Genomic DNA, 18,551 nt, shown 5'->3' on the forward strand with positions numbered 1-18,551 from the left:
ACCAACGGACGAGCTCAAAAAAAATTTCTTTCCACAATTTGTAGTGCACTCACTTATGAGTGAAATGAGCTATTGCTAATCAAGACTGAACAAAACTATAAGGACTTTCCAGTAAAAATAGTTGAAAAATATCATTACGGTTTCTTGGGATTGAGATTTGTTGTTTCGTAAAAGTTTGTTTACTTTATTACTTCAAGTTTCGCCAGCAAATAGTTCGGAATTAGGCGCATCCGGAACTTTTCAAATTTGGAACTTCAACCCCAGCTGATTTTGTGTCTAGCGCGTATCGTGATCCAGGATCAAAAAATTCGTTAACCTTTTTTCACATTTCCGTTTTTCCGTCTGTTTCGCAGATATTACAGCTGTGGCCGAGATTTTCTAGTAGCAGTCATACGTTATCACGACCCTTGAACTGCTGGCCAAACTCCATGCCTCTTCCTCCGACCAGAACTTTTGAAGAGAAAGTTTAGTGAAGTTGATTGGAAATTCCAACACCTGAATCCTCTTCACATTGTTCTTGAAAATTTCAGAAGCTCCGAAGGTAAGTATATTCAAATTTTAAAACGTCACTCACTGTTTTGCTTGACACGACGGAACTTGACAACGAAATGAATAGATAATACCAACGTACCTGAGGTCTCGTTGCACAGTTTCATTGGAAGTTTAACCTGGAATTGTATGTTTGGGTTCTTCAGATTTGCAAAAACTTTGTCTTTGGAGTGGTGGTCAAGTTTTAAAATATTCATGTGCTAAAATACGAATTTAAATAGGGAACAGAAGGAGTGGATTAATAAAATTTTAAGTAAGCATACGACACTTCAAGTAGAATTCAAACATTTGAACCGATAAGAATTATTCATATTATTTAATATTGTTTCACCGTATAAATTATTACAACATCGCGTAATACACGAATATTTTCAAACTACAAAGCACGAATACCCACACTGAGAAAAAAAGTAATCGAACCAAACAACTAATTTTCTTGATTTCCAGTTTATCTGGTTCGAATAATTTATCATTCGAAACAACCACTTTTTAGTTGAAACAAAAATATTGATGCATCGATATGAATGCAAGTACGTATTTATTTCATAGTATTAAACTGGATATTTCGGAACGACAACTTCGCTTGAATCAACAAGCCTCATTTGATTCGTGAAAGAATAGTATTTTAACCGCTGAACATATCGATTCAAAAGTACGGAGAGATTGGAAATAATAATCCCACGCTTGCTGAAATATCCACATTATTGCCAAATAGCATATTTGGCTCAATGTGATGTTTGTCCGACATAATCAATGATAACTCTGATCACAGAAACGTGTCATATGTTGAAAAAAGAATTTTTTTCACAAGACAGGTCTTGATATTCATTTAGGAAAATTATTTTGTTCGTCGGATTATATAAGCTACTTCAAACAAAAAAAAAATCCATCCAAGTAAATGAGGATATGTTTGAGTGGAACCAAGAAATAGTTCTTGAGTTGCTGTATGTACCACATTTAATTCAAGTTATTGACTAATACAATGAAATATAACTTTCCTCAGTTTTAAACAATCGCGTGTAGTTGAAAATAGCAAACATAAACTTGAAATTGATTTCAAGAACTCTCGATACCATTACATACGCGCTTGCAATAAATGAATCATTCTTTCTACGAAATGAACATTATTTCACTGAAATAAAATTTTTTTTGATTCACTAATCTTCTGATTTTTTGATGTACATTTTTCACGGTTTTCAACCAAAATGATAATTCATTCGAAGTAGTACCAGTTTCTATCACCAGAGGGCAAGCTTTCCCGCTTGAAAAGTAGCTTCAAGGATATTCATATACTCGGATCATTCGGATTACTCTTAATCTGCCAACTATACGTGGTGCGATGTGTTGCGTTGCGGTTATGATCCATTTATGTTTCCCCAAAACTATTTTGAAGTGACGCTACTACACTTGTTTGGTGGCATTCAATAACAATAGCATATCGTGTTGAAAAAGTTTTTTTAAATTTGTAACCGAGCGATATTTACACTACGTTTATATATCCATAATACTCAAATACTAAAGAAATCATTGAATTATTTAAATACGTTTTTAATCCAAATATGGGTTTAGTTGTTGTGACATCAGTTTTTTCTGTATACAATGCCATATCTTCTTTCACCGGAAGAATATCTCATTGGTCGTTGTAAACATTATTTGAGTGAAGGGACAATTTGTTTGACACGAAGCATGCAGCGTCTGGATAAACATATCAAACCAGAAGAGCAACTCGGTGAGTTATGTCGCTCAATCTCTATTTAATTCGTTTAAATTATTTTTCATTGGACTTAAATACGGATTTTTTGAATTGAAAACCACATAAATTGTCACTTTGAATAAGTGTGCTGTCAGGACTATATAAACGCATGGATTATTTGGATCAATTATGATTTATTGAATCTAATAACTTTTTTTCTCAGTGTATGCAACAGGAACTCTGAATTTTTCAGGGATAAAAAGTAGCTTATGTCAATCTGCGGCCCACTTATCTGTTCCTTATCTGTTCCAAACACGATGACTTCAATTCAACGATTTCGATTCAGTTAATTTGTCATAATGATTTATTCAAGCGAATTCCTTGATTCAACAAAAGCCTTTCTTGTCGCGATCGAGTGAAGTATTGATTTGAGTCAACCTCTTGATGTGTTTCTGAAGTTGAGTCAACTAAACATCACTTCGTACGAAGCTTATGTATTGTTCCTCTAAGTCGCATGTTCGTTGACAGAAACAATCAGGTACTGCAAATAAAATAAGTATATGAATCTAGCCAGCAAATAATTTATATTGATCCACTGCCATACTTGGTTGGTCTGACCGAAGCTTGTTTTGCGTAACTGGCTGAATCAGTTGCATTAATTTGTCTACGAGATAATAGAAACATGCTTTGAAACGAGTAGAGAATATAGTCAGCGTAAAGAATAAATTCATCGGTCAGTCCTATTATATACAATGAGAATATAATAGTCAGTTTTGAGCAATCGAAATTGATATTGACAACAAATAGACAGAAACTATTGACACACTATTTATAATTCGACATGTAAAGCAAATAAGTTTACAAGTTTTACCCATTAAATATCGGGTAAATCTCCTATATCATTTTGAGTAGACAGAATTATAAATGATATAATTCAAAGATTACAGTTTGTGTGCTTGAGTGACTCTAATGTTCAAACAATCCAAGAGATTTTTGTAACAACAAATTTCATTGCCTGTTTTCAACCAATTGTACTCTTGACTAAAAAAAAACGTGAATTAAAGCAAGCTCTATTCATTTTGATAAAAAAATTTGATATTTTTAAAAGAACACGATTGAGGTACGTTCAATCAAATTTTTAGTCATTTCAATCACACGTTTCCTTGATACAGAATTCACATTATCGCATGGAACTCATGGATGATTCATAGGCTCGATTTAGATCTATATTAAGTTGTCGCAAGAATTTCATCCGACAAAAGTATTTTCTTGAAATAAGTAAGTATTGCGTTCGGCGCGTTTGACTATAAAATTTAGCCGAATCAAACGAATATCACTTGACTCAAATGATCCTTTCCCTTCGTGCACTTTCGCATTTGTATAATATTACTATGGATTTCCCCACATTTCCTTTTTATTCAAATAATATTTGAACCGTAATTATTGTAACAATATCCCATGTTACTAGAATTTTGTAGTAACGGTACAAAATAAAATTTTCCTCATTACCCGTGCGCAGTTTCTTATCTCGACTCTGAACTGGAAAATGTTACTCCAATTTTCCAGTTGCAAATTAGCATTTCCAGTTCAAATTTCTCCACTATAATAACCGATCGAGCCGAGCTGTAAACGCACCGTAAACTGAGAATATGATCTACAGGTGAGGGGAAACTACTTGTTTATCTTAATCACCCCACCATCATGATGCGCAACAGCCGGAGATTATGTGCCGAGGGATTACGTATAAAATGTATATACCTAAATCTCACGTGTTATTTACGGTGTGCTCCTATAGCATGAATATTTCATGATACGGTACCAGCGGCCATAAAACTCGATGATACGAGCGAATGTTCCACTGAATATTTACTCACGTTCGTGGACACTTTTCGATCGACGATCCTACTGCGCCAAATAACGCGAACACGGATAGTTATGGCCGCAGCATAGATACTTTGACAAAAATAAAATACCAATTGCGTTACGACGTGTTTCTCGTCGTTTTTGTACGTATAAAATTTATCTGAAAAGGGGGGAAAGAGTGTATTCATTAAACGTATAATTGTTACAGCTTAAATATTTATCTGAGAAACATGTAAAAATACGAATCACAAGGGTGTTTAGTATCAGGATTAAATTTTTATTCAACTTTCGAATGTTTCAACCACAGATATTCAGTTATATTCTTTGCTGAAAACAATCAGTGCTTAAAATTTCCTTTTTTGAAGATAGTTATAAGCTTAAGTCATTTTAATCACGTGATTTGATGATTTATAAATGATCGATCAACTTGTACGAGTTTATAGAAAGAAATTTTTAAGCCTCGTGTCCAGAAATGAATTGTTTTGTTCATAATCAATCTGAAAAATGGCAAATCAGACAGCAAAAAAATACTGTCCCGTATATTCGTTGCTAATTTTTTACTACATTCTTATGGATATTTTCGTTGTTCCAAACACGTCGTAGTTTTTGAGTATTTCTGTCCCAAAAAGTGCATTGCAATACGACAATTGGAACTTTTTATTTTAATGATTCAATTTGACGTTCAGAATTTACAGCCAATCACATAGTAATATTCTTTGTGACAGAAACTGTAGATATCGCAAATTTTATATCGCACGAAGCTTGGCAGATAAAAATCAAAAAAAAAATAAAAATACTTAGTACCGACTTGGTCCTAAGAAATGTGACAAAAAATTAGAAAAAAAATCGAAAATTAGGTGATAACTGGACCCCGATCGAATAGATAACGTATTTCCAATGCATAAAAGAAATTTCCAATCAAAAATAATTAGCGAGAGAATTCTCGCTGTAACAAACTTGACCCACTCATTCCAAAGTCTATCAAAAGCTGTGAAAAACTACAAAGTAACGCAGGTACACGGATAATAAGCAAAAGTTTCGAAATTTTGAGCACGTAAACACGTCAACACAGGATACTGCAACGGTCGCCGGAAGCAACAAGTAGTAACGCTACCCGCGGTGACAGTGAACGATAAAATACAATCATATTTCCCCAAGGCTTTCGCGACATCGATGTGCCAGCCAGCTCGTGCACCGCACACCACGTCGGTCGTGCTTTTCAGCTGCACTGCGAACTTTAACGACAGTCGCACTTGACGATATATCCGCGCTAATAGGTACACCTCCATCCTCCGTTCAACCTGTACCTACGCCTGCCAGTTCCCCTATTCAATTAAAGTCACCCAGCTCCAATATTTCACCGGAAAAATCCTCGGCCACTGCAGCCAACGAGACCAAACCCAGTTATAGGTGTACAGCTTGCCCACCATTCGCTCGTCGAATTCTATCCGTCATGATTACTCGAATTACAAGCGAGTTCAGCAATATTCAAACTTATACACGTACAAATCAGAGTTGAACAGTTTTTCTTTTACTTTTTTTTTTTTCTTTATTTATTTTTTTTCATTTTTATATACACGCGGTTTGTACTACGAGATTGATTTTCACTCTGTCAGGTTGATTTGATTATTTTTCTCTATCGTCCAGCACTGAGGCAGAAGGTGTTAATTCAATTGGATGTTTGTTTACTGTGAATGATTTCTCTTATAAAACGTGATGATGCTCTACGCGTTTTTTCATGCGCGTTTTCCGTACGCAAGGTATCCGTTTCTACGACTGTAGACTGAATTTACGACTGCGCATGCGCGGAGGACAGAAAAGATCACTTTTAACTCACAGGAGTCATACGGCGCGCATGCGCTGTCGCAATCAAATTTGACAGTAAGCGATCCTAACCTTAATTCCATGCTTCGTGAACAAACGCGTAACATGCTTTTGTTATGCAACGAATCGCGCGCAACAAGGAAGCAGCGGTCTTTTCGCATCGTAGATTCGTGTTCGGCTCACCTACGACACATATTGCAAACTTTTAACGCTCGGCCCGAAAAGACCGAGTTTGCCTCCTTGTTACACAACAGACTATTTCACCAATGCAGCGAAACATTTGATTCGAGGACCTGGACAGTACAGGTTCCTTTTTTCCAAGCAAACTAAAGGTTTTGTAAGATCAAGTAAAATTAAGTTCCAGCAGTAAAATATTTTCTTCGACACTCGCAAGGAAATATATCTGTTGAGACTAAACAATTTTTTTTCTCCATGTTTTTCCTGTAACAGGCATTAATGCGATATACCTCTGTGAAATATAACGACGAAATCAGAAATGTAAAAATTATGGATTCCTGTAAAAACTAGTCTAGCTTTTCGATGTATATACCACTAAGTATGCATTGACACGAACTTTGCACAAGTCGTAATTTCGATCTAACAAAACCATGAAAATATACATAGCTATAACTGGCTGCATTTCAATATAAATAATAACACATTTTCTTTCTCAAAGCTTGAAGAATCTGTTTCAGTCAGCCATTTTTGACTAGAGATACAAAAGTTCTAATTTTTCGAATGTACAAGTTTGATTGCTCCAATATGAGAACAGCTTTTACCATTTATCGAGTATTTAATCAGCTACACGATTTTACCCATACTCGATGATTTTGAAAAACTCCACGACGAAATTGGAATGAATATATTTTTTTCTACGTTATTTAAATGGAAAGAAATCACAATATGCTGTGAGACTTGTAGACTTAAGCCTAAAATCCTATACTTGAAGACTTTTCTTAAGCCCAAGACCAATGTTCAGACTTTGCTCCAGCTAAAAAAAATATCACCCACTCTAATTTGATACCGAGTCTAATACACAGGGATATAAGTAATACGACAAGTACTGTGAAACTTGGCGAGGCACGTAAAGCCTGAAGAGAAAACATAAATTTAATAGTATAACGGAAATAAAATTCCCCGAGTATCCGGGCACCCCAACCTGAAATGTTTGCAGACCTTCCTCTTCAAACACAAATAAAGTGGAGCTTTTCACGTATCGAAATACGCTGTGCAGTATATATTGCTGAGTAACGCGCGACGCGGCGCCGTTTACTTACGTATGCCTACGCGAATGAAGTAAACAGTCGTTGATTTGATTCGCCATGAGCACACATCGCATAAACGGGCACGAAACCGATGTACGTGTACATGTAATATAGAAGATTAGACCCAATAATGGATAACCGGAAGAATTACAATATTTTCCAGGGTCAAGTCATACGTCATTTTTGAAAACAATACACCTCTGGATTCTTTTTATTACTGTAAGCTTTTGCAAATTTAGAAGAGAGTGAATATTAGTCGAAGAACCAAAAAAAATTTATACGAATACCTGTGAACGAAAAAATTGTAATTATTTTTCCGTGTTCTGATACTTTTTTTCTAGATCGTCTGCCCGACAGAATGAAAAAAGATACGAAGTATCTCGCTATGAGAATGATCAAGAATTGAACTAGGATTGCCAAATTTTTTTATAAACACTACATCGATCATTGACTAACTGATTAGTTTATCGGCGAGATTAGCGGTTTCAATTTTTTAATGTTCATATCGTATTCGATGTGGGCAAATTGGAAAACGTGAACTCAATTTGACGTTAAAATAATTTGGGAAACGGGGGGATGACGACTTTCAGCATTCAACCGAAACGTCGAATGAATTGATTAGAATTTTTTATAAACCATTCCTTCAGTTTTTTGTATTGTAATTTATAAATAACATTTATCAATTAATTAATTCAATATATTTAGCTAGTCTGTTGGTTTATCATAGTTGCCTATGTAATGGTATAAATTTAAGAGGCGATGTTAACTTTTCATTTACTCACATACCATTCTATCAGAAATAATTAACCATTATTGTTACTTAATGGTAAACGTTCTTATTCTGCTAAATAATTTCATTCATTCGCGAATTTGAGGATAATTGTTTTCACTATGAGTGGGCAGTAAAACTTACACATGTCATGTACATACGCAGATCAATAATAATCAACATGCACCAAGAGACAGCGTGTGATAATATTTTTCAGTCATCGGTAGAAAACAAAATTTGTTTTGTGTTGATAATTTTTTGCCACATCTAAATCCGATCCAAGTTATATGAATTATGAAAAACAAATATTCACCGCCGGGAAATTGATTCAAAAAACTTAAAACAATCACCAACGCTAGTTTTAAGTAATTGCACTTAAATCTGACCAATTGTGAGCGACATTTGAAAGGACCAAGAAAAAAGTTATTAAACTGACGGAGAATATTCCATATTTGAAGAAAATTACGAGCTTGAGAGTAGCGTAGAAAATTCTGCTATATTTCCTTAATTTATTAACGTGTACATGAAGATGTTTCAGAAAAAAATTATATCAAATTTGGGTAACATTCGTATAAAAATTGGGTAAAATTTTCAGAATGAGAAAAGTTCTCGAAATGTACATAATTGGCTGAACTTTTTCAACTGATACCCGAATTCAGTTAAAAGCGTCATGAAAAGACAACTGACCTTCGAAAATATCGATTTACTTGTAAAAAATGTTAAGAATATCAGAAATATAATAAAATATAACAAAATATGTACAAGTTGCATGGAAAGCGTTACGCTTATACGGAAGTCTGAAGTTTACTCCTATACAGAAACGAGCTCTGCGAAACAAGAAGTTTTCACTTCACCAATCGTCAATAATTTCGTGAACTTTCAGCAGTTCAGTTCGCACATATACGTAGACAATTTATCATTTTATGAAATATTTCATGTTCCCTGGCCATTTCCTGCAATAACAGGTCAGTTATTATGATAAATAACGCCACAATACGTCGGGTCAATTTATTTGCCCAGCGCCAAAATGGTCAACGTGCGATCAATGAATAATGAATCAAATCAATAAACTGTAGAGCAACATTGACTTGCTTGGGTACAATTTGGATAGTTGCAATAACCCACGTTCCTCCTTATTTGCAGATCCGGCCGTTGACGAGGACGAGGACGAGGACGAGGGTTGAGACCGAGATATCCTCGCCACCAGACTTCAAGCTAAGGTGAAAAATTTTGGGACCGAAGATGAAGACGCGACACTTGACATACCCCATGGTTACTTCATAGGCATGAAAAGACGGAAAAACAAAAAAAACAACCATAAATCCGAAGACGCTCCGCACTTGGAGTGAGCAGCAAATCGACCCCTCACGAGCAATTTGTGGAACTCTTACCGTGAATTCTCGCGAATTCTCGCAGGTCTAACAAATGTCCGGTTTAACGTCTCACGTCGGGGAGAATTCGCGAGGATTCGAGAACCGTTCAGAGCACGCTCGGCACAGTGAAACTCTGTGTAGATACCTTATCGCCTTCCTCTATATTCCGTGTTTGCATACGAGGTCATCCGTCACTGTCAGTCGGCTGTGCGGCGTCGGGACGCCCACGGGAGTTAATATCTTTTTCACCGAGCAAAATGGGGTGGAAAAATAAAAATGAAAAACCGCATTTCGCTGGGCTGCAGCAGATATCGCGAAACCGAATGGCGAGACTGACTCCAGTGCATCTGCGATAGTCGCATTCTATCGATCTTCCCATTCTACATCTCGTTTTATCCTCTCTCACACGAGATTTCTCAAGCCTTCGGGGCGCAGAGTAAACCCCATGAGTACCCCAACGAACACGCTTTCTTTTATGCAACGGGCTGAAAGTGGGTGAGAGAATTTTGATTGATGCGCTTCGAGGCGGTCGGCATAAGTTAACACCTTTTACAAATACCAGAAGGAGCTACACTGATTCACGTTGTAATCACGTGTATGTATGATTTAGCTTATTTTTCGTACCTATTGTAAATTAGAAAGTTGTTTTTTCTACTAACAAACAACATCGATATTGACCCACTGATGATGAGAGACAAATTTTATTATCCTTCCTCGTTTGATTCATTCGATAAGTCATTTGTTGTTGGTTCGAACAAGGCGCACTGGAATTTAATAAACATACTAGTATCAAGGCGTTGATTATTTAATTTGAGTTGTTTTTGCACCAACAAGTACGGACTTTGTGAGCACTGTTCAAACAATCAATGCCTTTTAAATTTCCCAAATAGACACGGAGTTGAAATAAAATTTATTTAAATTAAGGAAGATTTCCTGAAATCAAATAAACTTTATCCGAATTAAGTATATATCTATCGGATTCGAAGAGTCTTAACCAATTGAATAGTGCTGATATTGGCCAGACTAAGAACTTTCTGCTCGGATGTGTGCTGAGCTCATAAAATATTACGAAAGAAAATCTATTTTCTGTGTTATTTATGATGAAATCCAAAATTTAAACAGCTCTAAGATGAGAAACACCACGTCGATTAATATCCAAGTTATCCAAATTCGTTTCTCCGTTCTTGAAGCATCGTCGGACAAAAATTTGATCACATACACACCCGAACTTCCATCGGCCATTCAAAAATATTCGGAGGTAATAAACTAGACCTGGTGACGTCAAGATCCAGTGAAAATTCACCTTTTCAATTTTGGGATGATTATAAGGATATTCCTTATTTTCTTTTTTTCTCCGAAAAAGAGAAGCGGAAGTGATAAAAAAATTTAATGATCTTAGTAAATTTATCAGATTCCAGTCTGCTTGATTCGAATCATACAAATTACTTATTGCATGGAGAAAAGCAAGCGGAACAAGTAAATGTAGTTCCTTGTAACAAGTAAATATTCCTCTCATTGTATAATACGAACCATCATCGAGGATTTTCAAAATCCACGAATATGATGAATACAAGTAAAAATTCGAATAATAAATATTTGTTCTTAAAGTTATTTTAAGACAGTCGAAACGTTACATTTTATCATAATTAAACTGCATGCAACTGAATAGAAAAGTGTGATTGATTCACTAGGCGATAATATATACCGCAAGGAAAATTCGATCATTTTTTCTACGAAGGCTTCCACGATTTGTTGAGAGCTTCGCCTTTCTGATCTGCAGTAGCTCTGAAACACCGATAGACCCTTGAGGCAGCGGTTTGAATACAGAAGAGAAAAAAAAATTCGTGAAATCATGATTTTATACGCGAGCTGAATTGGCCGTAAGAGAGGATAGGAGAGGTTGGGTAAAAAGGGGACGAGTAAAGGAGGAGGGTAATCGTATTCCCTGCACCTCGTAAAGATGAGTTGATCCTCCGTGGATCATTCCCTCTTCCCTTTCAATTTGATCGAAGAAAAATAATATAAAAATTACAACCCAACCCAACCCTTGCCGCAGTTGTAAAGTACGAATAGCATTGGCTCAAATTTTATAAAATCTTTGCGAATATAAAAATATTACGAACGAATTCTGATTCAATGCAGAAAATAAACTCTGATCAATGGTCTTCGGTGTAAATCATATTCTAAAATAAGTTTTGATTCCTTGCTTCATTTTGCCGTACACCGTATTTAAAAAAAGAATTGTTCGTTCGTACAAAAGCAAGAAAAAAAAAAGAAATTTGTAAAAACTAGTTACAAAGTTCAGCGTAATATCAAGGTCATCTTTTGCGAAATATAATTTTACAACTTTGTTTTACAGAAAGTTCCATAAGAATACGTTGTTATAATTGTTCGATCGAAAAATCACGCTGATATTGAAAACTGTAAAGTACCTTGACAATATTACCAAAAATTTACTCAAATCATACGAAACATGAAAATGCATGAAAAGAGGAAATATGACTCCATTTCAAAATTGTCGCCGTATCGCCTTGAAGTGGATGGAAGTGAACGATTCGAAGTGTTGTCCATTCTATGACGTGCATAATTGAGAAAGTTATTTCTGAAAGATCATAAAGTGCATTACTCGTATCTGACAGCGAACGGTATGCCTCTGTTTAATAAAATTAACCGAGTAATTTTCACTTCGTGTCGTTTAAAATTACGTAACGGAATCGGAAACCAAAATTTAGGGGCAGCCGTGATAACTATTTATAACATGTACCATGCTTGAAGATTTTTGACTTTCATATGCTTGTGAAAATTACCCCCTCCCCCTCCTCCTCCCCCCCCCCCCCCCTCTCTTCCCATCCCCCTTTATATATAGTACATTATATATTATAATATCGGAAGCATTCAATTTAGGTTATTTGCAAACATCGAATAATCAAAAATTGAACTGCCGTGTATTTTGAAAGCAAAAACGAGCGAAATTATACGTATATAAAGACAGACAAAATATTATAATAATTTGACGATTCTGTACCAAAGAATGTTATAGCGTATGATGTCCGTGCAAGCTTATTAGTGCCGCAATTAAATTTTCAGTGTTATTTTATAATCGTATTTGTATATGTTACATTACATATACACGTATATGTATATATAAGTACTGTATTTATATCGAACGATTTATGAAAGTCGTAGGCTATTATCGTATGTATAAAGAACGCGCGCGGTTCTTTTATCGAAATTTTACTCGGTCGAGTATCGATATTTCTTAATTGTAACGAAGAGTGTCATTTATTCAATTCCCCGCAGTAAGATATTGGTAAAAGAACACCGCACGCGGTCAGCGAAAAATAAAAATATTTTATGGTATAATAATAATAACAATAATAATAAAAATAAAAATAATAAATACAGGCATTGATTATAATGGTGGACTATAATAACCCGTTTATACTACAACGGTTGTATAACCACGGCTCTCAAGAAACAGCAATTATCTGTATCTATATCCTAAAATTGAAGAGCATCGTGGGATTGTATAACAATAAGAGAATAAGCTGTTTATTAAAAAATTCAAAAGTAGTACTAAGATAATATTAAAATCGAACGTAGGTAAATAATTATGAGGCAGATACTTATAAATTAATCGCGATTCGTAACGAACATGATATAATTAATAATATTACGTATACTATTATGTACTTTATAAATATATAATGCCAGTATGTGTAAGGAGTTATTACAGAGCTGTAATTCTATCCGATTGACCTTCTTGATGTTAGAGTCATTACGATGATTTGACACATCCCTGGGTAAAACTAGGCAAAATCATAACCAATGATAAAATACACCAAAAATGGTGCCAGAATTAGCTGAAATGTAGAATAGAATTACAGCTGCTGAACCAATGCATTAGATAAATATCTATAACTATCTAGTTATAAAGCGCTGTGTAAAATATTGTGTACCGTTTCTCGTTATTCATTTTTCAATGTTTGTACTAGGGACGTATTTATACGATACCATATACAAACACATATATGTATAATAAATATATATATATATAATATATATAAAGTTAAGTATACATTTAATATAATAGGGAAGCAATTCGTAGTTCAATATTTCACAAAATAATATAAATATTACTTAACTTCAAGCGAAGTGTAAAGCTATTCCTAATTTAACAATATTATACCTATATAATATATATAATGAAATTAGACAAATTTATTGTTACAATATATATTATATATGTTCGTTACGTAGCTGCAAGGCTAATTGGATCAGTAATATAATTTGTACGAAACGAACTTCGTTATGCAGCTTTAACTGTGTCGACAAGACTACACGTATATGTATATTATACAATCTATACATCATATATTACATATATTGTATATTATATATATATACATGTATATTTCACCTGGATATAAATCGTATGGATTTTCATCCAGCAGAGAATAGTGGCTGCATTTCATTTTTCAACGGTTAATCGGTTATCGAAAAATTATATAGGTACCTACTAAGTTCGCGTAGAGAGGCCTTACGTCTTAATTGAAAATCTATAATATAAAACACGATCAATAACAAAAAGAAATTCTCAACATCGGTATAATACTGCGGTAATATTTTTTAATAAGTGACCGTGTACGTGCCAGTAATAATAACAATTACTATCGCAATTGTCATTGAAATAAATCACAAACAAATATTGTCATGAATCAGGTGATACGACCTGTTCAATTCACCTGTAAATAGGCTGCTTTACCGTAAATATAATATTGTATACATGTTCACAAGTATGCATAATATTGTCGAGAATCAGTTATAATGAATTTAAATGAGACTCGAGAAACAGAACTGTGCGCGTGTACGATTAACTTGCGAATATTTGGCCTTTAGTTAGTATATTTTTGAAAATGTGCACATAAAACATTATAGAGCTGTCTCTAGCCGCACCAATATTGATATCGATATTCTGATTCTCGTTAAAATTAAGTTACTTTATAGGTTGTCATTCTGTAATCCTTACGATGTAGGGTATATAATAATATACAGTACTGCAGCACATTATATAACAATATAAAGCATAAGTTGATGTTTCCTGATGATCTCTAAACCGGTAAGACGATATGATAATTACGTAGTTATGGAATTAAATAATTGTTATAACAAATAATAATCGACGAGCGGCAGCAGGCTTTCATAGGGTACAATGTAATACCTATACGCATTAATAAACTTATTTATTACATTGCTTAACGATAACAGATCAGAGCAAAGTGAGCTAATGAAGCAGCCCCTTAATATACGACGTAAATACGAGTGCTCGCATTTGTTACGTCAGCGGTTGAATTATTTCCAAATATGATTCGACTGCCGTGATTCTTTCTTCATTTCTTTTTCTTGGTCGTTGAGGTACTTTATTTCACATCCCCTCCGTCCGAGGATACAAGAATTATACCTGTAATCAAATTCACGCTTGCAGCATTCGCTTTCAGTTGTTTGTTGTATAACTGTTATTATTACAGTGGATGTATACATGTAACGTCGCGATCGAATTAGGCTGTAATGAATTCTTACAACGAAACGTTGCTGATGTACTGTTCAAACTTTAGTCAAATACGTTGTATACATATAAATATATTTATTATTTATTCTAGTCCTAATTGCTTTACTGTAACATAATATATCTAATTCCTGTGTCAAGTGTAACAACTATAATTAAGTTCTAATAAAATCAGGTAAGACCTGCTCACTTATCTAATCAACCTTTATCATCTTTGCTTCCCAAACTAATTGTAAGTATAATTGCAGTGTAACATATCCAGCTATACAGCCGGATGTGTGTACCAAATTACCAATAATCAACGTCAACGCGGCAAAGCAATCAACAACGCAGGGCTCTACGATACCGACGGTTGAACATAACCCAACCAAGATATAATCCTTTTTTCTGAAGTCAGATCGAATTGAATTTTCGGTATAAATTCAGACTGATCAACACCCGATAACAGTAACTTACATAGCGAAGCGCTTGGCTGACTTACATATGATAGTTTCAGAGCAGACGCAGAAACAAACTCGTAGGGATGGGCAATGTGGGAAATAAAAATCAAAACATCGATTATTTCGTGAAGGAATTTTAATCAAATTAGATGATTCCGATAATTTCAATCAATATTAAAAATTACACAATTTCCCAATGAAAAATAGTTATTTGCAATTGGAAAATTTCGCATACCTTAGAGAAATGTTTGTATTTGGTGAAATTTCAAGGTATAAAAATTTCGTAACTTACACACAGAGAACGCTAACCAAATTAGTTGATAGATTTTAAATTTAGTTTATACAATTTTTTTTATAATTTCTTTAATATCAATATTTGTGACATTTTTGCATTTTGCATGACAAACTCGTAGACTACAGTTTAGGCACGACAAACTCGGTACTCTATTGCCAGTTCTGTAAAGGGATGTGGCGACTGTAGCTAATCTATCCGAATCTGTGATAAGTTATAGAACGCAGCTTTGGGGGTTCTACTGCCCAAATTTGTGACAATGCAGTGATAATAAAACGTTACAATAGGTACATTATAATTACTTTGTTATAATCACACACAAATAAACTCTCTTACTACTCGGTGACAAATTTACTTCTCACTAATGGAAATAGTAGATTCATAAAATTTCAGAAGAACTATATTATATTAATGATTACTGTAGGTATTAATTCGCATACGAAATGAAGTTATATCGAGTTACTCAATTTTTTGGTGCTGTACACTTCAACAGAATTCATAAACTTTTAATTCAGATCATGTTTCAATGTTTCCCGAATTTATCGTCGACTTTGTTGTCAGAGTGAATCATTTGGAACAATTCTTTATACCTTGTTCGATGGATCGAAGATGGTTACGAATGATTTCAAGAGATTTCCACAAACTGCGCACAATGAATATCAGGAATATGAGTAGTGATTATGCAGCCAAAACTATCTCGTTAAAAGTGTGATAAAAAAAAAGGAGAGTAGCGACCATGAAAGTCTTATTGGCAAGACTGATCTACACAACGAAGTAGCTAAACAAAAATACAAATAAGTCTTTAAGTAATGAGTTCATTAGGAAATCGTGAATGTACATCAACTTCAATATGCTGTGATCTGTGCCTCATCAGTAGAAATTCCAAACTTCCAAAACCAGTGTCTTCTAGCTCTTTGAAACAAATACTACATCAGGAATTCCGTAAGGTTAGGTATGAAAAGAGGAGAGAGAAAAGTAAATGAAAGTATATAAAAACATTTATTTGAAAAATTATTGTTGTCCTTAATCAATCAAGGAGACCATTACAGTCTAATACAAAATATGATGCAATTGAAGGAGTATAATTACAATTGAATGAATATGAAGAATAAAAATTACAATAATAAGCACTTGTGTACGAAAGCGTACTGTATCATTGGTATCAATCGTTTTTATAGCTAACTATGGTCTGCATCTTATGAATGGACGTAGAGAAAGTCCTGAGTTGCACTTCCTGGCTGTTGGCGATAAATACTGGCTGGGTTTCATCCCATTCGGTGGGTATATTACAATCAGGAACTGTGTATGTCAGTATATCAAAGGAGCAGAGACAATCGAGTAGCGGCAAAAAACTGACTGTTCCTGTTATCTGACGTATCACTTCGCGGATCTCTTTTTGAATGGTCTTCGTATCCTTTGTACCAACTTCTGAGTGGTTTATATTTTTGTTGCCGGTGGCGGTGCCATTTGGAGTTGATCCTTCGTAATCAACTTTGAAATCCCATTTCTCAAGTACCTCTTTAGTGTTTACATTAGTTATGACAAGCGTTACCTTTTGTACTTTCTTTTGTAGTAACCATTCTTCGATTTGACCGAGGACAGTGTTTAAGAAAGATTTTATCTTTTCATCCGTAGAGACAAGGATTGACAAACCAAAATGTTCCGCCGGTTCGAATGTTTCCGGTGGATATATACCCCGCTGATAAAGTATGCTGTTGATCCCGAAATCTGTAATAATGCAACGATTCCGAGTCGTTATAATACGGTTCAACAATAAATGAAATCCAAAACAAAGAGCTGGAAAGTGACAGTTTTTGTTAAAAGATGAGTTCAGATACTCACGCAAGTATTCAGCGACTAACTCCGCGGAACCCTTTAGAGTAATACATTTCGATTTTTGTTGCGTTTCTGTCATTATGACAGACGGGCCCAATCACCGTCGCAGCCGACAATAATAAAACCAGCTACTGCAAGCCTCCACACATCAGCCGAATTAACCAAACAATACTTTCATGAGGTTAGAAACAATCACCGGTAGCTTTTCAAATGCACCAATCGTGGCTCATAAGGCAGCTTCGAACCCCTCACCGTTCCTGTCAGCCAATCACAACCCCCAACCTTTGGTATCCATAGCGTACAAGGTACAAGACGGCAGACTCTCTACATGATTAATGTCGATCAAGCCACGGATCGTTGACTGAAGAATATAATGACGGATACCCCTGGGTAAAATTTGGTGACCAGTTTTCGGCGGGCAAATGGGCGCAGGTAGGCCTGGGAGCGTAGGAGGGTTCTGCTCTATCGACTCTACCTAACGGGCTCGCACCGACATTCGTAGCAACCGAAGTAGTGTCGGTATGGCAGCATGAGATTGAGTCGGTACAAATTGAGTACGCAAGACTACTTATCGACTGCGACTTAAAAATGTCGATCGGCTCGATCATCCCCGTGAGAAGATGCGAAACCGCGTCCGCCGACAACTACCATACAACCACCGAGCACCACCAATGACCGTCAACCACCTTCTCCCACCTCCGACCACCTTCGTGCTCCTTGGCAACCTCGACGCCGTCCTCCTCCTCCGCACCGCGCCGCGTCGTCCACGTCTTCGTCGTCTTTCACGACAACCGCCGATCACTTCCAACCACCTCCAAACACTTCCTACCATCTCCGTCCACCTCGTACCACCCCCTGCCGCCACTTACCACTTCCGGCAACAGCCGACCACCTACTATTATCCCCGACCACCTTCTACCAACCCCTACCACCACCTACCTGCGCCTACCACCTGCTACCATTTCCGAACATCCCTAACCACCTTCGTCCTCCTGGTCCTCCTGCTCCACCATGTATTCCATAATATTAATATTCATAATTATTCCGACAACTTTTCATATGATCTTTCGGTCTTGAAATT

The 18,551-nt window shown here is 35.6% G+C and overlaps 2 protein-coding genes across 2 annotated transcripts in view; one reads left to right on the forward strand and one right to left on the reverse strand.

The window, feature by feature from the left end:
* The window catches only part of LOC124301057 (protein vein), a 263,351-nt gene extending 248,251 nt beyond the window's left edge, over window positions 1-15,100 (forward strand). The window contains exons 8-9 of the mRNA XM_046755743.1: window positions 354-541; window positions 9,107-15,100. The gene's annotated coding sequence lies outside the window, so the exon portion shown is untranslated. The remainder of the gene's footprint in view (window positions 1-353; window positions 542-9,106) is intronic.
* Window positions 15,101-16,614: 1,514 nt separating this feature from the next.
* On the reverse strand, window positions 16,615-17,737 carry LOC124305075 (mitotic spindle assembly checkpoint protein MAD2A). Its single transcript, XM_046764093.1, has 2 exons — window positions 17,477-17,737; window positions 16,615-17,362 (listed from the first exon to the last, which is right to left on the reverse strand). Exons 1-2 carry the CDS (start codon window positions 17,547-17,549, stop codon window positions 16,797-16,799), a joined length of 639 nt encoding a protein of 212 aa, XP_046620049.1. The 5' UTR covers window positions 17,550-17,737; the 3' UTR covers window positions 16,615-16,796.
* Window positions 17,738-18,551: the final 814 nt, after the last annotated feature.

This window comes from Neodiprion virginianus, chromosome 1, assembly GCF_021901495.1.
Source record: "Neodiprion virginianus isolate iyNeoVirg1 chromosome 1, iyNeoVirg1.1, whole genome shotgun sequence".
NCBI lineage: Eukaryota > Metazoa > Arthropoda > Insecta > Hymenoptera > Diprionidae > Neodiprion > Neodiprion virginianus.

What these genes read in the sequence shown, in the direction of transcription:
- LOC124305075 (XM_046764093.1), bottom strand. Translation starts at nt 17,549, where the DNA reads ATGACAGAAACGCAACAAAAATCGAAATGTATTACTCTAAAGGGTTCC. An exon ending in GTTAGTCGCTGAATACTTGC is followed by an intron (nt 17,363 to 17,476) that starts GTGAGTATCTGA and finishes GCATTATTACAG; the next exon opens with ATTTCGGGATCAACAGCATA.